Genomic DNA, 17,867 nt, shown 5'->3' with positions numbered 1-17,867 from the left:
TTAAATCCCTCCAGGGATGGGGACTCCAGGGATGTTCCAGGGCTTGGCAACACTTTCAAGTGAAGAAATTTTCCCTAATATCCTAATTTTTCCTCCCTGGTCATGGTTATGGTGTTTGGATGTAGAGGGCTGAGGAATTTCAGGCTGGATACTGCCACTGAGCTGCTCCTCTCGCTCTGGCATTGGCAGGGAGTCAAGGGGGCGAGATTCCTTATCCATTTAGAGGAAAACAAAACCTCGGGATAAAAATGAACCCAAAGCTCTCCCTTTGCTGCTCTTCCAGCCTTGTTCGATTTTCCTTGTTGTGAAACACCTCAGGAGCCGTCACATTCCAAAAGCGCCGTTGCCAGGAAAAGAGAGGAACAAGCCAATATATGGGAACAGCTGGAAAACTTCCCAAATAAGTCAGGAACGTGCCAGAATGTGCAGAGCTCCTTCTTTCCCTCTCTGGTCCTGCTCAAATGAAATCAAATAAGTCCCGGCTCAGTGCTTCCTGTTGCTGTTTCTTTCTTGACATTCCCCAAAGGGTCCTTTTTCCATGAAAACCTCCAAGTGGGTAAACAGCTGGGGAATGTGGGAGCATCCAAGCATCCTTTGCCGTGTCTTTCCTCCGGCACAGACGTAACCTGGGAGCAGAGGTATTTTTATATGAAAGCATTTTTTATTAATTCCCCACCTCGCTCTCCTCTCCAGTGTCTCCCCTGGGTCTATAGTGCTGACTGTCACCATGGTACCCGAGCTGCTTCCCTATAAATCCATATCCCGGCAAGGAATGAACTTCCTGGGGTCTGGCATTTATCATTTCTCTCATTGAACGGGCATTGATGTGGATGGGAAGAAGGAAGGGAAGCACCAAGTTCCTGGAGTGATGGAACGCACCTTACAACCGCCGGGCTGCCGGCTCGGGATGATCTCTGCTCCTGAGCTGGAGCCAGGATGGGGCTTCAACTGCGGAAATGTTGGCCACCAATGTAGAGATGATGGCCATGAATGTAGAGTTAAGGCCATCAATATAGACGTGGTGGCCATTAGTATGGAGGTGATGGTCATCAGTGTTGGGCGATGGCCATCAGTGTAGAGACAGTGACTATCAGTGTAGAGGTGTTGGCCACCAATGTAGAGGTGATGGCCACCAGCATAGAGGTGATGACCATGAATGTAGAGGTGGTGGTCACCCGTATAGAGGTGCTGGCAACCAGTGCAGAGACAATGACCATCAATATAGAGGTGATGACCATCAGTGTAGAGGTGATGGCCATCAATATAGACGTGGTGGCCATCAGTGTAGAGGTGATGACCATCAGTGTAGAGGTAATGGCCATCAATAGAGACATGGTGGCCATCAGTGTAGAGGTGATGACCATCAGTGTAGAGGTAATGGCCATCAATGCAGAAGTGATAGCCATCAGTGTAGAGACCATGACCATCAATGTAGAGGTGATGACCATCAGTGTAGAGGTAATGGCCATCAATGCAGAAGTGATAGCCATCAGTGTAGAGACCATGACCATCAATGTAGAGGTGATGACCATCAGTGTAGAGGTAATGGCCATCAATGCAGAAGTGATAGCCATCAGTGTAGAGACCATGACCATCAATGTAGAGGTGATGGCCATCAATGCAGAGGTGATAACCATCAGTGTAGAGACAATGACCATCAATGTAGAGGTGATGGCCACCAATGCAGAGGTGATGGCCATCAGTGTAGACTTGATGACCACGAGTGTAGTGGTGATGACAACCGGTATAGAGGTGGTGGCTGTCAATGTAGAGGTGTTGGCTACCACTTAAGGGTAATGGCCATCAATGTAGAGACAACGACCATCAGTGTAGAGGTGCTGGCCACCAGGGTAGAGATGATGACCATCAATATTGCAGAGAGGGGTGAAAAACTCGAATGGATGACAGACAGATGAGTCTGTTTTCCCACGGAACAGCAAAAACACCCAGAGGCAGCGCTCCAGCTCTTCCGCCTTCATCCCGAATTGTTCCTCTGCGAGCCGCCTTGGCTTTGCTCCCGCTGCCGATGTCTCCAGCCCATGTTGGGAATGCAGTGCTTATAAAGCAATTTGGGATTTGGCTTGCTTGGCTGAACACTTCAAAAACGCATTTTGAATTGAGAGTGGCATCTGCAGAGGGATGGGGCTGGGCCTGTCCTGGTGCCGGGAAAGGCACCGGGATGTGGATGTGCCATGGGATGAGGTGCGCTCCTGAGGACCCCCAGAAGGATCTTTGCATCTCTGTCCCTGCCACCCCTCAGCTCTGGGTGGCATTTGGCTACCTCGTGGCACCAGGGCATGTGTCATCAACCTGCTCTGCTGCCAGGTGGGACGGAGAAGTTTGGGAGGAGAAGACAAGAATTCCTTATGAATTTTCACTTCAGCGCTGAATAAACCGTGATCCATCTGAAGATGCAAATCATCTGCCTTGTTTTTGGTGTCGAGAGTAGGCATTTTGTGGCCTTGTCATCCCCAGCCGTGTCCCTCAAAGCCACGCTCAGCAGGGACCACTCCAAGTGGAAAGGCAGAAGACTCCAAGCGTGCCCCGGGCGCCGCTTTGTCCTGCCCGAATGGGGAGCGATTGAGGAATGAGGAGGAGCGGAATTGTTGAGCTGTGCCGTGAAAAGGTTCTGCAGGTGGTGGCTGAATGGGCTCAGGTGCTGCACAAAAGGTATCAAAGGGCTTTATCTCCGCGTTGGCAGCTCCTTATCCGGCAGGAAAAGTCAGATGTGCCGGTGCGGCGGCGGGCGCTCGGTGAATTCATTCGGAGCCGTTACTCATCGAGGGGAGGGGAGAAGCACCTGGGCTGCTTTGATGGCTCTGCCAGGGTCTGAGGAGCAGAGGAGACAGTGCCATGTCCCGGTGCCACCACCGCGGGTCTGGCTGCTCTCCTGCGGTGGCTCCATCCGCTGGGAAGGGTTTGGAAATCCTGTAAACGAAGTGGAAAGATGGGAATCTCATCAGCAAAGGGCTGCAAGCTCTGCTCTCGGGGTTATCTCAGGAGTTCAGATAGGCAGAAATGTGAGGATTTTCCTCTAAACAACCCTTCCCCAGGAAAACAGCTGATCTTAACTCGCCCTAGGGCTGGAATCCAGCCCCGTTCCAGCGCTAATCCACTCATTGCATTTCCAGTGTCAATTTGAGACCAATTCAGATCACAGGCAACTGGCTGTAAAATGGTTTTCTCTGGGAGAAAACGTGTTTTCCGGGAATGGGGAAGGGCTGGGGGAACTCCTGTGCGTGCAGGCAGGTCATGGAGGTGGCAGAAGGCTGTTGTGTGGCAGAGCTTAAAGCTTGGTGGGTTTATGCAGCAAATTAGTGCAGAAAAATAAAGGTGGTGGAAGGAGAATTCGTGTCCGTCATTATTCTGCACGCTTGGATTCGTTGCGGTTGCGTAAACCCAAGGATTTTATCACTGATTTCCAAGCGCTTGGATCCTAATCTCCAGCAAATTCCTATTTGACTGCAGCTGAAGTGTTGCAGGAGGTGGGAAGACGGTTTAGAGGGAGCGTGTTCGTACCGCAGCCACCTCGGGGCTAAATCCAGCTGGGATGCTCAGGGATGTGCTGGGACACCGGAGCAAGGAAAACCCATCCCTGAGGGGGCACTTGCTGCCCTAAATCCCCACTGCAGGTCACTTGTACCCAGCAGGACAACTTCTAACATGCCCAGGGAGGAAATACTTTGAAGGGTGCTGTTGTCTTTCTAAAACCCACGGGATATGGGATTGATCCCATTCATGTTTCGCTGCTTGTCCTGAAAATTCTGCTCTCTGCCCATGGAGTGATGTGGAGCTTCTGGCTTAGGAGCAGGAGGATCCTTTGGCAGGTTTGGGGTTCTTCTGGGTTTCATGGACCCATGGAATGGTTTGGGTGGGAAGGGACCTTAAAGCTCATCCCATTCCACCCCTGCCACGGACAGGGACACTTCCACCATCCCAGGTTGCTCCAAGCCCCATCCAAGGTGTCCCTGCCCATGGCAGAGGGCTGGAATTATATGGTCCTTAAAGTCCCTTCCAACCCAAACCATTCCATGACTCTCTTTTATGATTCTGGGGTGATTTTCACCCAAAAAGGACAAAACCTCTCCCAGGGTATGAATCCAAACGAGGGCGTGCTGGAATTCCCAGGGCAGGAGGAACTGGGCGAGGGGAAAGCAGTGGAGCCGAGCTAGGGGAGAGCAGCAGAATGAAAGCCCGGAACTTTTAATTTGTTAACCAGAACAGAATCAAATCAACATCTGCAGTCACCAAACCTCTTTAAAGAGCTGTGCGTTGGGTGTTTTATTTCCCAGGCACAGGTATCCAGTCTCATCTTTCCAAAGTTGCCTGGAATGAGTGTGGGCGGATAGAGAAAAGCAAAAAAAAAAAAAAAAAAGCCGTTTTTTTGTGGGCGGGAGTCGAGGCAGCAGCCACCCACGTCCTCCATTATGATATTCAAATGTCAATATATTTTTAATTGGTTTATATCCATCTCCCCCCCCCCCCATCCCCAAAATCCAGCTGCCTTTGGTAATTAAGGCTCTGTAAATAGATTTTACTGTAATTGGTACGAGAAGGAAAATTGGAGGACATTGTACAGTGCATGGGGTTGGGTTGGGGGATTTTTTTTTTCCCCCTCCCTGTCTTTCCTCTTTTGACTCATTTTACATCTGCGAGCTTTGTATCCCAAGGGAGGAGGAGGAGGAGGGAGCCACGGCCAGTTCTGCACAACAGCTCAGAAGCGGGAGGACCAGGTGGCTTGTTGAGGTCTGGGATACAGGGAAAAGCCAGGAGCCAGCCCCGGTTGTCCCTTGTGGCACCACGGTGGTGCCACCAGGACATGCCAGGAGCAGCGAGAGCGCCCTCCCAGTGCCAAACTGGGAGAGCCCCCGGTTCCCTGTGGAATCTTGGATCTGCCTCGAGCCAAGAGGCCAAAATCCGGCCAAAATCCAGGGATTATCTACAGCTCCCTGCTTTATAATCTGGGGGTGTTTCTCCAGGAGGGTTTGTAACTTCTCTTTCCCTTTTCCTGCTCCTCCAGCCTGTGTAAAGGACGGACTCTCTACTCCGTGGTGAGGGACGCCAAAATCGTCCTGGATGTCAACAAGACGAGGCAGATAGCACAAGAAATCGTGAAGGTATGGTCTGGTGGGGTCTGGGTCCGGCAAAAAACCCAGCCAAGAGCCCGATCCACTCATTCTGGGGAGCGGGAGAGGAGCAGCCGAGGATTCTGGGCAGGATAGCTCTGCTTGGCTTTAAAATCCAAGGATTCTGGGCAGGATAGAACCCCTTGGCTTTAAAATCCAAGGATTCTGGGCAGGATGGAGCTCTTTGGCTTTAAAATCCAGCTCTCTTTGACCTCTCTCATGTGGCTGAACTGGGGTGGCTCCAAAGCTTCCATGGGCTCCCCGTGCTTGGGGCTCATCCTGGCCACTGCTCCTCTTCCCCGTCGGAATTTCAGGTGTTTTAAGTCCAGCATTGCTGCTTGAGGGAGTTCTTGGTTGGATATTCCTCTCCTCTTGGGAAAAAAATGTGATAGTCATGGAATCATGGAGTGGTTTTGGTTGGAAGGGAGATTAAAACTCATCCAAGGGACACCTTCCACTATCCCAGGTTGCTCCAAGCCCCATCCAACCTGGCCTTAGACACTTCCAGCATTCCCAGTATTCCCATAAAGCATTCCCAGGGCCAAAGCTCCTGGAGAAATCCGTGCCATGGTGCCATGAGGCCAAGCTCATGTACATTTTCCAGAACTAAAAACGCTTTCCCTTTCCCAGGGATGGCTCCAAGAGCATCTTCCACACTTCAGACGTGATCCTATAAACGATCCCGGGGAGGATCCTCCCGTGGCAGGGTGGAGTGGCCGGGAATTTGGGTCCTGAGCCCTCACAGCTTCCCATGAGAGGTCGGCAGTGGCACTGAGGTGTTGAGCTGTCTGCCAGAGCGGGGCTGCGTTGTGATTCCAAACGTATTCATCACCAAAAATACTTGGCACGTGTCCTGCCATGGGAGCTGTGACACTGCCCCCATGCCCTGCTCGAGGTCAGCCAGCACTTCCACCCCGGAGCCCAAACCTGGAGCTGATCCCACATTTAACTGTGAGAAGACAGCAGAAAATCTGATTTTCTGGCAGATCTTAACCCCCCCTTAAATATTCAAATCCAGGTTATAAAGCAGAACATGTTCGGCAGTATTTCCTGGATGGTGCCTTTTCCCCTGTTGGTGCTTAGGCTGTCTCTTATTAAATCGCCTATTTTGTGTTTATTTAGACCCAGTTTTAACTTTTAAGTTTAAATTCCTTCGATCCTACTGGAGTCTCCAGGCAGGAGCTGACAGGTGAGCACAGCCTGAACCTTTTGCTACCTCGGAGCCGCAGCCTGAGTTGGGGGTGCCCGAGGCAGCCCAGAGCCTCTCCCTCCTTAATTCCTACTTCTGATCCATGTTTTCCACCTTTTAGACGTGGATTTTTCCTGCTGAGAAAACACTTGAAGCATCACAGTTTAGCCTTGTATTTTCCCCCCTTTTCGTGCTCAGGGCTTTTGCCTTCCAGATGTTCCCAGTGGAAAGAACGGCTCGGTTCAGCCCCTTTCCCTGCGTGGGTTCATTGCTCCGTGTGGGTTTCGAGGATGAGGCTGAGAGATCCTTGTTTTCTGCAGCTGCTGCCTGTTCAGAACGGGTGTGAAACCTCCAACTCTGCGGTGTTGAGAGGCAGAGGGACTTTGTATCCAGCCCAGATCCCTGGAGGAACTAGCAGAGTTCCAAAGGCTCTCTCCAGGCACCAAAGGGAATTCCCGGCGAGGTCCAGCCCTGCAACAATGCCATGACCCAACCACACGGCCCATTCCTGTGGAGGAGCAGCTTCCCAGCCTTCCCACCTTTCCCCACCCATCTCCAGCAGATGTTGTGGTGGATTTGGAGGTGGTGGGGGTTGGGAAGCGAAGGCAAATCCCAACACCTTGGTTTGGGTGGACTTGGGGCTGCATTTTCCAGAGGCTTTGGATTTGCTGCCCGGTCACAGCAGTTGTGTGATTTTATCCCTTGAGTCCTGGAATGTGATGGGAGAGCTGCCCAGATTATTGGATTAGTGGGTGCAAGGTTATCCCGAGTTCCTCCGGAGGGGAAGGATGATTTATCCCGGGAGCGGTGCCGGCAGAGGGAGCTGGCTTCTCACACAGCCGAGCAAATTAAGGCATTACTGGGCCCTGAGTGTTTCCTCACGGATCATCCCAGGGGCCGGGGTGCCAGGGCTGGAATTTGCAGTGGGATCTGTGCGGAGCCAGGTGAGGGATTTGGGTTTGCCCGGAGAAATTCCTTCAGCAAAGGCCGGGCTGTGTTTAATGATTCCATGGAGACGAGCTCCCAGCTGGATGTGGGAGCAGGTGGGAGCAAGATCCTGCTGCTGCTCTGGATCTCCTCACCCCCAGAGTATTCCCATGGCACTGGGGCTCATCCGTGGATGCTCAGGGCCCTGCACTGCACCCTGGCCAGAGAAGCATCGGAATGTTGTTCCTTGCTCCACCCTGGCACTTTCTGGAGGTGACAGTGACATTTGAGAGCCGATTTTTAAAATCCCACCATTATCTCATGTGCTGGGAGCTGGAGACCCCTAATTCATCCTGGTGCCTGGAATGGTCCTGGCATCCAGCCCCAAATCCTTTCCTTCCCGCAGCATCCCTTGGTAGGAGCTCTTTAGGATTTACTTCTCATGGGTTGCAGTGAAACCCCCATACCTTGCTGGGCTGGGGTGTTTTTCCGTTTGTTTTCCCACTTTTTCCAGGTGGTGGAATTTGGGTTGGGTCTTCTGGCTCCACATCAGCTGCCAGCTTAAAAATGAATTCTCCTCGCGCAGCCTGCGTGGTTAATGATGATAGATGAAAAGATGAGACTCAAGATGGATGGATCCCCGTGGAATTCCAGTTAATAAATCCCCCTTTTCCAGTGACAGACAACCAATATTCCCTCTTAAGCAACAGTTTGCTGGCCTGTTGGGCATCGATCCTTCATCAGCATCCTGCAGATCAAGTTTTCCCTGAGTCTGCTTAGGAGGGTGAAAAGTGGGACAGCATCAAAATCCCTGCTGAAGTCGGGATAAATGTGCTTTATCCCCCTCCCCATTCCCAGAGTTATCCCGCGGAGCTGAACATCCGCCACACGGAGCTGCCGGCACTCTGCTTGATTTGCCAGCGCTAAACAGGAGAGTTCGGATTTCCCACCCATGGCCTTTTTGTGCCTCATTAGCACTAATTTTAATTAACCGCCGAGCAGTTTTTCCTGGGGGAAGGAATTAAGGCAGGACTCCCGCGAGGCGCCCGTTTCCAGGCGGATGGGGCCGTCGGAAGCGCCGATGGCTCCGCCAGGGAGATGGGGAGCGGTGACTTATTACCCTCCTCTCCCAGCCCCCAAAAAAACGGAGGCGAGAACATCATCACCATCCATTTCCCAGCAGAGGATTCCAGGGAAGCGGCTGCCGGGTGGGCTTGCCGTTAATTTTTCCCGCAGAATCGATTAATCAGGAAGACGAGTGGGCGCCGTGGCAGCTGGGACACCCACGCCACGATCCCATCTCCCTCCAGGAGCCCATCCCAAAGCAGGGACCCCTCCAGCCACTTTCCTTTCCTGCAGGGCCCTTTGGGGATGCGGTCCAGCTTGGCTGTGCCGCGGTGGCTCACGGATGCTCCCAGTATCCCATGGGAACGGCCCCGCTCCGGCATTATCCCGTCCCTTTGTGCTGCTTTTGTAACTTCGGGGTGTTTTCCTCTCTCTGTGCCACCCTAGGGAATGGGATACCTGCATGCCAAGGGCATCCTCCACAAGGATCTCAAGTCCAAGAATGTCTTCTACGACAATGGGAAGGTGGTGATCACCGACTTCGGGCTCTTCAGCATCTCTGGAGTTCTCCAAGCGGGCAGGTAGGAGGACATGGACACACTGGAGCTCCTCCCCGTGCCCTAAAGCTGGGAACATGGGGAAAGATCCAAAAAACCCCTTCTCCAAGCGCCTGTTTGTGTCCCCAGCCTCGGCAGACATGGGTTCAAGGGGCCTTGGGGTGTCCTGGGGCTGCTCGGTTTGAAGGGAGTTGGTTTTGATCCGTGGGAAGGAGCACAATTCCGCACACAAATCTCCGGGATTTTTGTTCGGAGAGGCAGATTGTGCCCCTTGGACCAACCTCTTCCCATGGGATGCCTCAATTCCATAGCCAAACCACCCTGCAGCCACCCAGGAGATGCTCCTGTGGCAGCAGGGCCGGTTCATTCCTTGGCTTTTCCCTTTCCATCGTTATAATTCCCTGGCATCTGCTTCATCTCCTGCCTGGATTGAGTGATGCCATCCCTGTGCCATCCCCACTCTGGTGACATTTTGGGAATTACAGACATCTGGCCATGGTGTCTGTGCCGGGCATGGAGCAAGACATGGAAAATGAGAGCTAAGCTTGGGACTTTCACAGCACTGGGCTCTCGGAGGGTTTTAAATCTGAGGGTTTTGGTAAATGTTTCTTGTTAAATTTTTTGTGGGGAGGTTTTCCAGCTGTAGGAATGGCAGGACAAAGAGTTCCAGCAGCTGTGGAAAGGAGGAAGAACAAAGCTGGGGGGGAAAAAAGAAACAGAAGTGGGGAAGGAAGAACAGAGATGATATTTCCCTTTTTTTTTTTTGAAGTGAGAAATAAGAACATTGCTGACTTTTCCCACCTTTCCCAATAAATCCTTTGTGTTGGATTTCCCACTGAATCCTTTGTGTTGAGAGCTGCACAGGCCAAGCTTAGGCAGTTTCCTCCTGGTCCTTCCATTTCCACGGCAAAGATGCTCAGGAGATAAAAAGCCCCTTGGAAATTATGGATTTTCTCCCAGTTTCCCAGTGGTGATGTCAAAGGATTTGAGGGAACGGCAGCGGCCGCCTCTCTCCATGCCACACTGTGCACTCCCAGGTTTTCCACTCTGCCTGGATAAATATCAACAGATTTTAGCACAAACTTGGCCAAAAGCTCTGGAAGGCCAGGAAATCCAGGGCCTCCCGCTGTGGCAAAATGGGGTTTGCCTCTGGTTGGGCAGCTGGGCGGAGGGTTTGGGATTCAGGGCCTGCCAGGAGGAAGGAACGGCTCATTCCAGCAGGGAATGAGGATTTGGGCAAAACCAGACAAGTTTTGCCAGGAATCTTTGCTGTGAAGGTCAGAGATGCTCCGGAGATGGAACGAGAGACGAAGGAAATGGGGTTTCTGATGAGGTGGCCGATGTGTGGCCACCTCTGCCCGAGATTGGGATGTCCCTTGGGGGATTAAAATCCAGGAGACGACTCAGGAGAGGAAGGATGGCCAGGAAAGCAAGGCTGGACAGAAATGAGTGGTGTTTTGCTGGGAAAATGGAGAAAATGAGACAATTTGTGCCCTGGGCTGCTGGTAGCACACATTTTCTGCTGGAGGAGAGCTCAGACAAGAGCAGGGATCCATGGCCACCATGGATCTTGGAACAGGAAGGGTCTGTAGGTCTGATCTCCCCTTTTCAAGGTGGGTTTTCCCCGTTTTGGTGTCTCTCAGATGAAGAAGGGAGATAAAACCCAGATTTGGGTCTTTAGAGGCTTGGAAAAACGTCTCTGGAGAAGGAGACAAAATTTTTGGAGGTCAGGTTAAGGATGGTGGCATTTTTTCAGCTGGTTTCTCTGGGGTTAAAACACTTCCTGCAGAGGTTTGGTGACTTGGGGTCTCATCCCAGTGAAATCTGATTTATTCCTTCTTTCTTTGAGTGTTCTTGGGCTCGGTGGGGCTGCTCTGGAATTAGGAGGAGCATGAGGTGGGTCTTGAGGAGCCTGAGGAGCTCTTCTGCTCCTGCCTCTGCCCTGGGGGTGGCTTGGAAGCTGCTCAGCTGGTTGTGGCTGTGAAGTCAGGTAAACTTTGGTCATAAACCCTCAAACTGCTGTCATTGGGCCACTTTTGGGATCCCACTAAAGCCCAGCCCTCACTGCTGGGAGCTCACAACCCACAGGAGCTTTGCCCAGGGATGAGCTGTGCATCCCAATGCAGCCCCTGGAGCATCCCGAGGCTGCCTGTGGGATGTCACAGCCCTGAGCCCCTCCCTGCGCAGAAATGGAAGCCCCAGGAGCAAACCCAACCTTGCTGAGGGTGCTGGAGGAGATCCGAGTGCTGCTTCCTAGGATGGAGAGGCGGGCACAGGGAAGGACGAGCGAGCCGAAGCCTTTTTAATTGCCCAGGTGCTTAATGTGGGTTTGTAATTAAGAGCTGGAGGGTGGAGGGAGGTGGCTGGGCAGCTGAAAGCCTCCCCTCTGTGCCGAAGTGCTCTGGAGGGTTCGAGCCGCGCCGGAGCCGCTGATTGCGGTGGAGATTCCAACGCAGGGAGTGGAGAGGAGCCATCGACGCCCCAGAGGGGACGAGGAGGCTTCATCAGCGCTTCCCGGGAGTGGCAGCGTCCTTCCCCAGGGACGGGGTCCCTCTGGTCACTGCCAGACCTACGGCTGGGAACGGGGATGGCTTTGCAGATGGGAGGATCCGGATTGTGTCGTTTTGGGATTATCAGTCAGCTTTGAGGTGGGACCCCATCCCTGCATGGTGTCCCATGGGATTTTGGCCCCAGACGGACATTCAGGAGGACAGATGACCCCACAGCCATCCCTTAGCCCTGTTCATCCCCATCTTTGGGAGGGTTCCAAGCACCCACAGGGAGAAATTCCTGGCACGAGCCAGAGGGCTCTGCCTTCTCCAGCCCAGCGTGACCTGGGACAGCTTTGTTCCCTCCTGCTGCTGAATTCGGGCTCAGACCCACGATGAAGCTTCTTCAGGTGTCACCACCACTGACGATCCAGGGATTTTGGAGCCAGCAGTGTGTATCCCAGGTGCCTGCTGGAGGATGCAAAGGATGGAGAAGTCTCCGACGTCATCCTCAGCCACTGGCCAAAGGATTCCAATGCGTTTATCCCGAACAGGGGGAGCTTGGGGAGGTGAAGGGAGGACAGATGAGGTGAAATGAGGGTTTGTTACAAAGCCAGGTTGCTCCCATGGGAGATGGCATTGGAGGCTTGGACTTGGAGGGGCTGTTTTGGGGCCAAACACCTGAAAGCACCAATTCCCAGGCTGTTATTTTAGGATGGGTTTGCTCGGAAGATGCACTTTGTGGACCCCACTCCAACATCCTGCTCCAACCGCGGTGCGGGAATTTATCCTCACTTTACCCCTGGATCCTTTAAGGAGTTTTGGTGCAATGGGCACAGCAGGAGCCCCAGCAGACCCCAGATCCCCATCCCCAGCCTGGAAGAGCCAAAGTTCCCCTTAAACACCATCCTGTGCCCAAATTTTGTCCTGCTGCCACTGTGCCAACATTTCTAGAGCAGGGTTAAAACCTGGCTTTGCAAGGATGATGCAGGGAAAACCAAGCTTAAAAACCTTGGGAAAAGGGTGGGAAGCTGAGGGCTGCTCGCTGGGGGATGTGCTGGTGCTGTCCCCTGTGGTACCCACGGCTCTGTGCCCTGGCAGGAGCCACCATCCTGGGCCCAAATTTTGTCCTGCTCCCTGGCAGGGCCAACATTTCTAGAGCAGGGTTAAAACCTGACTTTGCAAGGATGATACGGGGAAAACCAAGCTTAAAAACCTTGGGAAGAGGGTGGGAAGCTGGGGGCTGCTCACTGGGGATGTGCTGGTGCTGTCCCCCGTGGTACCCACGGCTCCATGTCCTGGCAGGAGGGAGAACAAGCTGCGGATCCAGAATGGTTGGCTGTGCCACCTGGCCCCTGAGATCATCCGGCAGCTCTCTCCGGACACCGAGGAGGACAAGCTGCCCTTCTCCAAGCACTCGGATGTCTTTGCCCTGGGGTGAGTCCCGGGGCACGGTGTGGGGACGGCCAGCAGGGAACTGGCGTGTTTGGGTCGGGTGGGAGCTGCTCTGAGCACGCAGGAAGGGACAAGGACCACGTTGGCGTGCGCCAAATCCAAGCGGATGCTGCCGGGTGGAATTCCCATCGCTGGGTTGGGAGAACCTTTGTGCTTCGAGAAATTTTGAGTGAAACCTCCCTAAATCGCCAAATCCTCCTGGTTTGGACCAAGCTGGCTCTGGGCAATGGGATCCAGAGTGTTCTGAGGATGCCAGCTTGGGATGCAGAGGGCTGGGGTGGGAACACAAGTCCAGGAGCCCCTGGACAGCCCAATTCTCCGCAGATAACCAAATCCTCCTGTTTTGGACCAGAGTGGCGCTGGGCAATGGGATCCAGAGTATCCTGGGAATGCCAGCCTGGCATCATCTCTCCCCTGCACCCTCCTGGGGCAGGTACCCATGAGAAGGCGCTTGGATGATGGATGGGGATGCCAAAGGTTGGGAACAGAGCTCTGGGAGCCCCTGGGCACCCTGATTCTCCCAAATTCTCCTATTTTGGCCATGGATCAGGATGGCTCTGGGCAATGGGATCCGGAGAATCCTGGGAATGCCAGCCTGGCATCATCTCTCCCCTGCATGCTCCTGGGTTGGGAACCGATGAGGAGGTGCTTGGATGATGGATGGTTGGGTAGGTTGGGAACAGAGCTCTTGGAGCCCCTGGACACCCCAATTCCCCCCTCCAGCCGCTGCAGGAGGCTGGTGGTGGTGCCAGCTCTACGAGGAGTTGCCAAAAGCCAAGAAAATGAGAATTCCGAAGTTTCCTCAGCACACCATTCATTCCTCCTGCCCTTTATCTGCCCACAAACCTCCCTGAGGGCAGGAGCCCAATTCCACCTCGATAAACCCTTCCCGAGGCGGCCGCAGATTTTCCCCAGAGGATTAATTTTCTCATGGATACCTCGAAGGCTGTGGGATTAGGGAGCGTGGGCCCGTTATATCCGAGGCAATATTCCCATCAAACCCGCAGTAATTACAGCTGGAAGGGTCTGGCTCTTTTCCTTTTTTGCCCTCCCTGAGGTACAACTCCAGCACAAAAATAAAGAGGTAATTAAAGGATCGTATCCAACTAAGTGAGAGTGGGTGGGGAGACGCAATTTTCCCTTTTTTCCCCTCAAGTGTGAGCTCTGCCCGTATGGAAAGCGCCAGTTTCCTGAAAAGATGGAAAGCTTTCCCCACGTTTTCCCTCTTTCTTGTTTCTGCTGCCCTCCATCAAGCCCGGGAGGCTCAGGGATGATCCGGAGGGGCCACTTCCCTCCAGGGATTTGAGGCTCAGGGACAGCAAGAGGAAAAGGTCTTTTAAAGACGATAGAAATTCCCAGTGAGGAAACTGGAATTAACGCCTTGGATGCAGTAAATCCAATCTGAGGGGGCTTAGATGCTCCTCCTGAGGATTTTGTCCCGTGCCCACAGGATCGGCTATTCTCCAAGCCCCATAATTCTCCCATTATCCTTTTTTTTTTTTTTTTTTTTTTTTTTTTTGAGATTTCCAGCCAAACTGCGCAGATTTTTCCAAAATCAGCAGAATTCCCATTCCCGAAATCAGGGAGCTTCCCTAACCAAGAGGAATCTTTCGTTTACCAGACAGATTTTTCCACCCCGATGTCATTTTAGCCCTGGTTTTTGATACTTTAAGTGGTCACGAGGGCATCCCTGGAAGGGAAAAGCGGATCCAGGGGATTTGCCTCGGACAGTGGGGCTGGCACTGCGGGAATCCCGGCTCATCCAGGCTCCGGGTGCCAGAAAATGAGGATGCAAAACTTCCAGGCAGTAGCAGGGGTGGAAAACCATGGGGGTGCCCACCAGCTCCATTGGTGATGCCCTTGTTTTGGGATATTCCCTTGGATTTGGGATTCCACACGGAAAAGAGGGCTTGGCTTAGTGGTAGGAGTGGGAGCAGATGGCCGGGGCTTCACGTGGCCATCACCTGGTGAGGACACCTGGGATGGTCCATAGCACGGCTTGGACGGATTTTTGGAGAGCTTTTTGGAGGAGAAAAAGGGAAAAGCTGGAGTGAAAGTGAATTCTTGGGCTCATCCTTTCCTGGAATTTTGCTGGAATGGTGGCATCTGGATCCCCAAGGTCCTCTCTTCAGCTGCTCCGTGGGCAGTGCTGTTGCATCCAGGTGGGACATTCCCACTCAATGTCCCAGGATGGCTTTGCCTGGGCCTCCACCAGCCTCTGTCATCCTTCCCTCAGGAATCTCCCCTGGTGGGAATCAGGGCTTGCTCCAGGTCAAGCTTTCATCTGGAAAATGGGAGAGGTGACACCTCTGTAGTGAGGGCTGAGCACCTCTGGTGTCACCTGGGACAAAGCTTCTCCTGGATGACGTGGTTCTGGAGCAGGGAGAGATGTTGGATGTGGTGCAGTGGCTGGACACGGCCCCATCCCGAATCCCTGCCGGCTGCTCCGTCTCTAATTCCTGGTGTCTCCCCATAGCACCATCTGGTACGAGCTGCACGCCCGGGAATGGCCCTTCAAGACGCAGCCAGCGGAGGCAATAATCTGGCAGGTGGGACGAGGGATGAAGCCCAACCTCAGCCAGATCGGGATGGGCAAGGAGATCTCGGTAGGTGCTGTGGGGTCCTGTGGGGGTGGGCATGGATTGGGACCTGGTCTTGGGATCTGCCAGTCTCATCCAGCCAGGCTTGGTCTTACTGCTGTGCTCAGCTTGAACATTCCCTTTGCTCCAGCTCTCCCTCAGGATGTGGGGATGGAGATGGGTGCTCATGGGTTGGGCACATCCCCTCCATCCCAGCCTTTCCCAAGGATCCAATGATGGAAATGGCTCCTCATGAGATGGACACATCCCTTCCATCCCAACCCTTCCCAAGGATGTGGGGATGGAAACGGGATCCTCGTGGGTTGGGCATCCCCTCCATCCCAGCCTTTTGCAAGGATCCAATGACAGAAATAGCTCCTCATGGGATGGACACGTTCCCTCCAACCCAGCCCTTCATGAAAATTCAGTGATGGAGACGCATCCCTTCCATCCCAACCCTTCCCAAGGATGTGGGGATGGAGTTGTGTGCTCGTGGGATGGACACATCCCCTCCATCCCAGCCTTTGATAAGGATGTGGGGATGGAAATGGGATCCTCATGGGATGGACACATCCCCTCCATCCCAGCCCTTCCCAAAGATGTGGTGATGGAGTTGGGTGCTCATGGGATGAACACGTGCCCTCCATCCCAGCACTTCCCAAGCATGTGGCGATGGACACAGGTCCTTACGGGATGGACACATTCCCTCATCCCAACCCTTCACAAGGATCCAGTGATGGACACAGGTCCTCATGGGATGGACACATCCCTTCCATCCCAGCCCCTCCAAGGATGTGGGGATGGAGACGGGGTCCTTGTGGCGTGGCCGTTGGGTGCAGGGGTCATGCTGGGGGAGGGCCTGGCTCAATTCCCGGTGGGAGAGGGCCTGGCTGGGTTTCCTCACGCGCTCTCCCTGTGGCTCCAGGACATCCTCCTGTTCTGCTGGGCCTACGAGCAGGAGGAGAGACCGACCTTCACCAAGCTCATGGACATGCTGGAGAAACTGCCAAAGCGCAACCGCCGCCTTTCCCACCCGGGGCACTTCTGGAAGTCGGCAGAGTAAGTCCTCATCCCTGCCCGTCCTTCCCTATTCCCGGATTTAATGGATGTGGGAATGCCCTGCCTGGGGTTCATCCCCAGACCCGCAGCCACTGCAGCTTCCAGCCTGGTGCCTTCTTCTCCCGTGCCCAAATCCTGCTCCGCTCCATTACTTTGGCTTAGTCACATCCCTCTGCTCCAGGAAACGGCGTCAGTGGGTCCCCAGTTGGGATTTCGGGATCTGCCCTGGTGGGAACAGCAGGCAGAACGCAGAGCAGTCACTCAGAAACTCATTCTCCTCCCTGGAATTTGTCATATTGTGACAAATAGAACCAAAACCTCGCCCCTGCGGGGGTGGCGTTCACGGGGGGGACTTTTCCTGCTCCCAGCGTGCATCCCTGGAGGCTGGAAGTGAGGATGGAGGGAGGGATGTGAGTGAGCCCAGGGAGAGAAGTGAGGACATTTTGGGATCTCTCTTGGTCCTCACAGAGGGTTGGAGATGCTGATAACAAACTGCCTCTCTCCTGCTGCTGATAACAAACTGCCTCTCTTCCTTATCTGGGTGGCCCAGGAGTGCCTGGAATGTTCCCTGTGCCACTCCCTGTCCCTGGGGGGCTGCCGGCAGCAGCGCCAAGCCCGCGGCCAGGCGGCCCCCAACCCACCCGGAACGGGAGCCATTAATCAGGAGGGAAGTTCATTCCCAAGCCACGCTCCAAGCAGGCACCAGGGAATGCTTGAAGGACGCTGGGCCCCAAGGCAGCCGCGGAATGGCTCCGCTGGCTTCGGGAATGTTTTTCCAATCACTGAGCCAAGCTCTGCCTGCCCTGGGCTGGGGCTGCCCCGCAGCTCCCTGTTAATTACCGGCCCAATCTTTTGCTGATCAGGATGTGCCAGCTCAGCTTTCCACGGGAGCTGATTCCTCCCGCAGGGATTCAGCTGTGGCTGCTGTTCCTGTTAGGTCCTGGCTTCCCTGCGGACTCCGGGAATCCTGGCTGCGTACAGGGATGAGCTGTCTGCGGTACCCTCAGGCTCTGCCACCCCTGGATCCAAGGGGGCACAAACCCCTGGATGCACAGGGATGGCGGTGGTACCCAAGGAGCCCTTTCCCCTCTGGAATGCTGCTCCAGGAGCCAGGCAGGGCTGGCAGGGAGGTGCAGGAGCTCACGGCTTCCCCCGGTGCCGCCGCTTTTGGGAGCAGCTCCGTGGCAAAGCTGTTCCAGAGGCTTTTTTCCCCGAGATTTTCCCTACAAACCCCCACGTTTCCATGGGAGGAGGAGCCCAGCGCTGACTCTGCTCCTTGTGTCCCTTCCAGGCTGTGACGGGAGGAGTTAAGGGACGGTGCCTTCCTCCCCCAGCGGGTCTCCTCTTCCTCTCCGCTTCCCACCCTGCGCTACGGAGGAGCAGCGGGGCCGACAGCGGGCCGGGAGTGAGACTCTTCCCCC

At 54.1% G+C, this 17,867-nt stretch overlaps 1 protein-coding gene across 1 annotated transcript in view; it reads left to right on the top strand.

Annotated features, from left to right (window-relative positions):
- The window catches only part of KSR2 (kinase suppressor of ras 2), a 74,662-nt gene extending 58,212 nt beyond the window's left edge, over positions 1–16,450 (top strand). The window contains 5 exon segments of the mRNA XM_048322960.1: positions 5,021–5,117; positions 8,755–8,888; positions 12,659–12,790; positions 15,285–15,414; positions 16,313–16,450. Coding sequence (XP_048178917.1) covers positions 5,021–5,117; positions 8,755–8,888; positions 12,659–12,790; positions 15,285–15,414; positions 16,313–16,450 — 631 coding nt within the window.
- The last annotated feature ends 1,417 nt before the right edge of the window (positions 16,451–17,867 follow it).

This window comes from Corvus hawaiiensis, chromosome 18 (assembly GCF_020740725.1).
Source record: "Corvus hawaiiensis isolate bCorHaw1 chromosome 18, bCorHaw1.pri.cur, whole genome shotgun sequence".
NCBI classification, from domain to species: domain Eukaryota; kingdom Metazoa; phylum Chordata; class Aves; order Passeriformes; family Corvidae; genus Corvus; species Corvus hawaiiensis.
The sequence above is the reverse complement of the archived record's forward strand: the minus strand, read 5'-3'. Positions and strand labels throughout refer to the sequence as shown.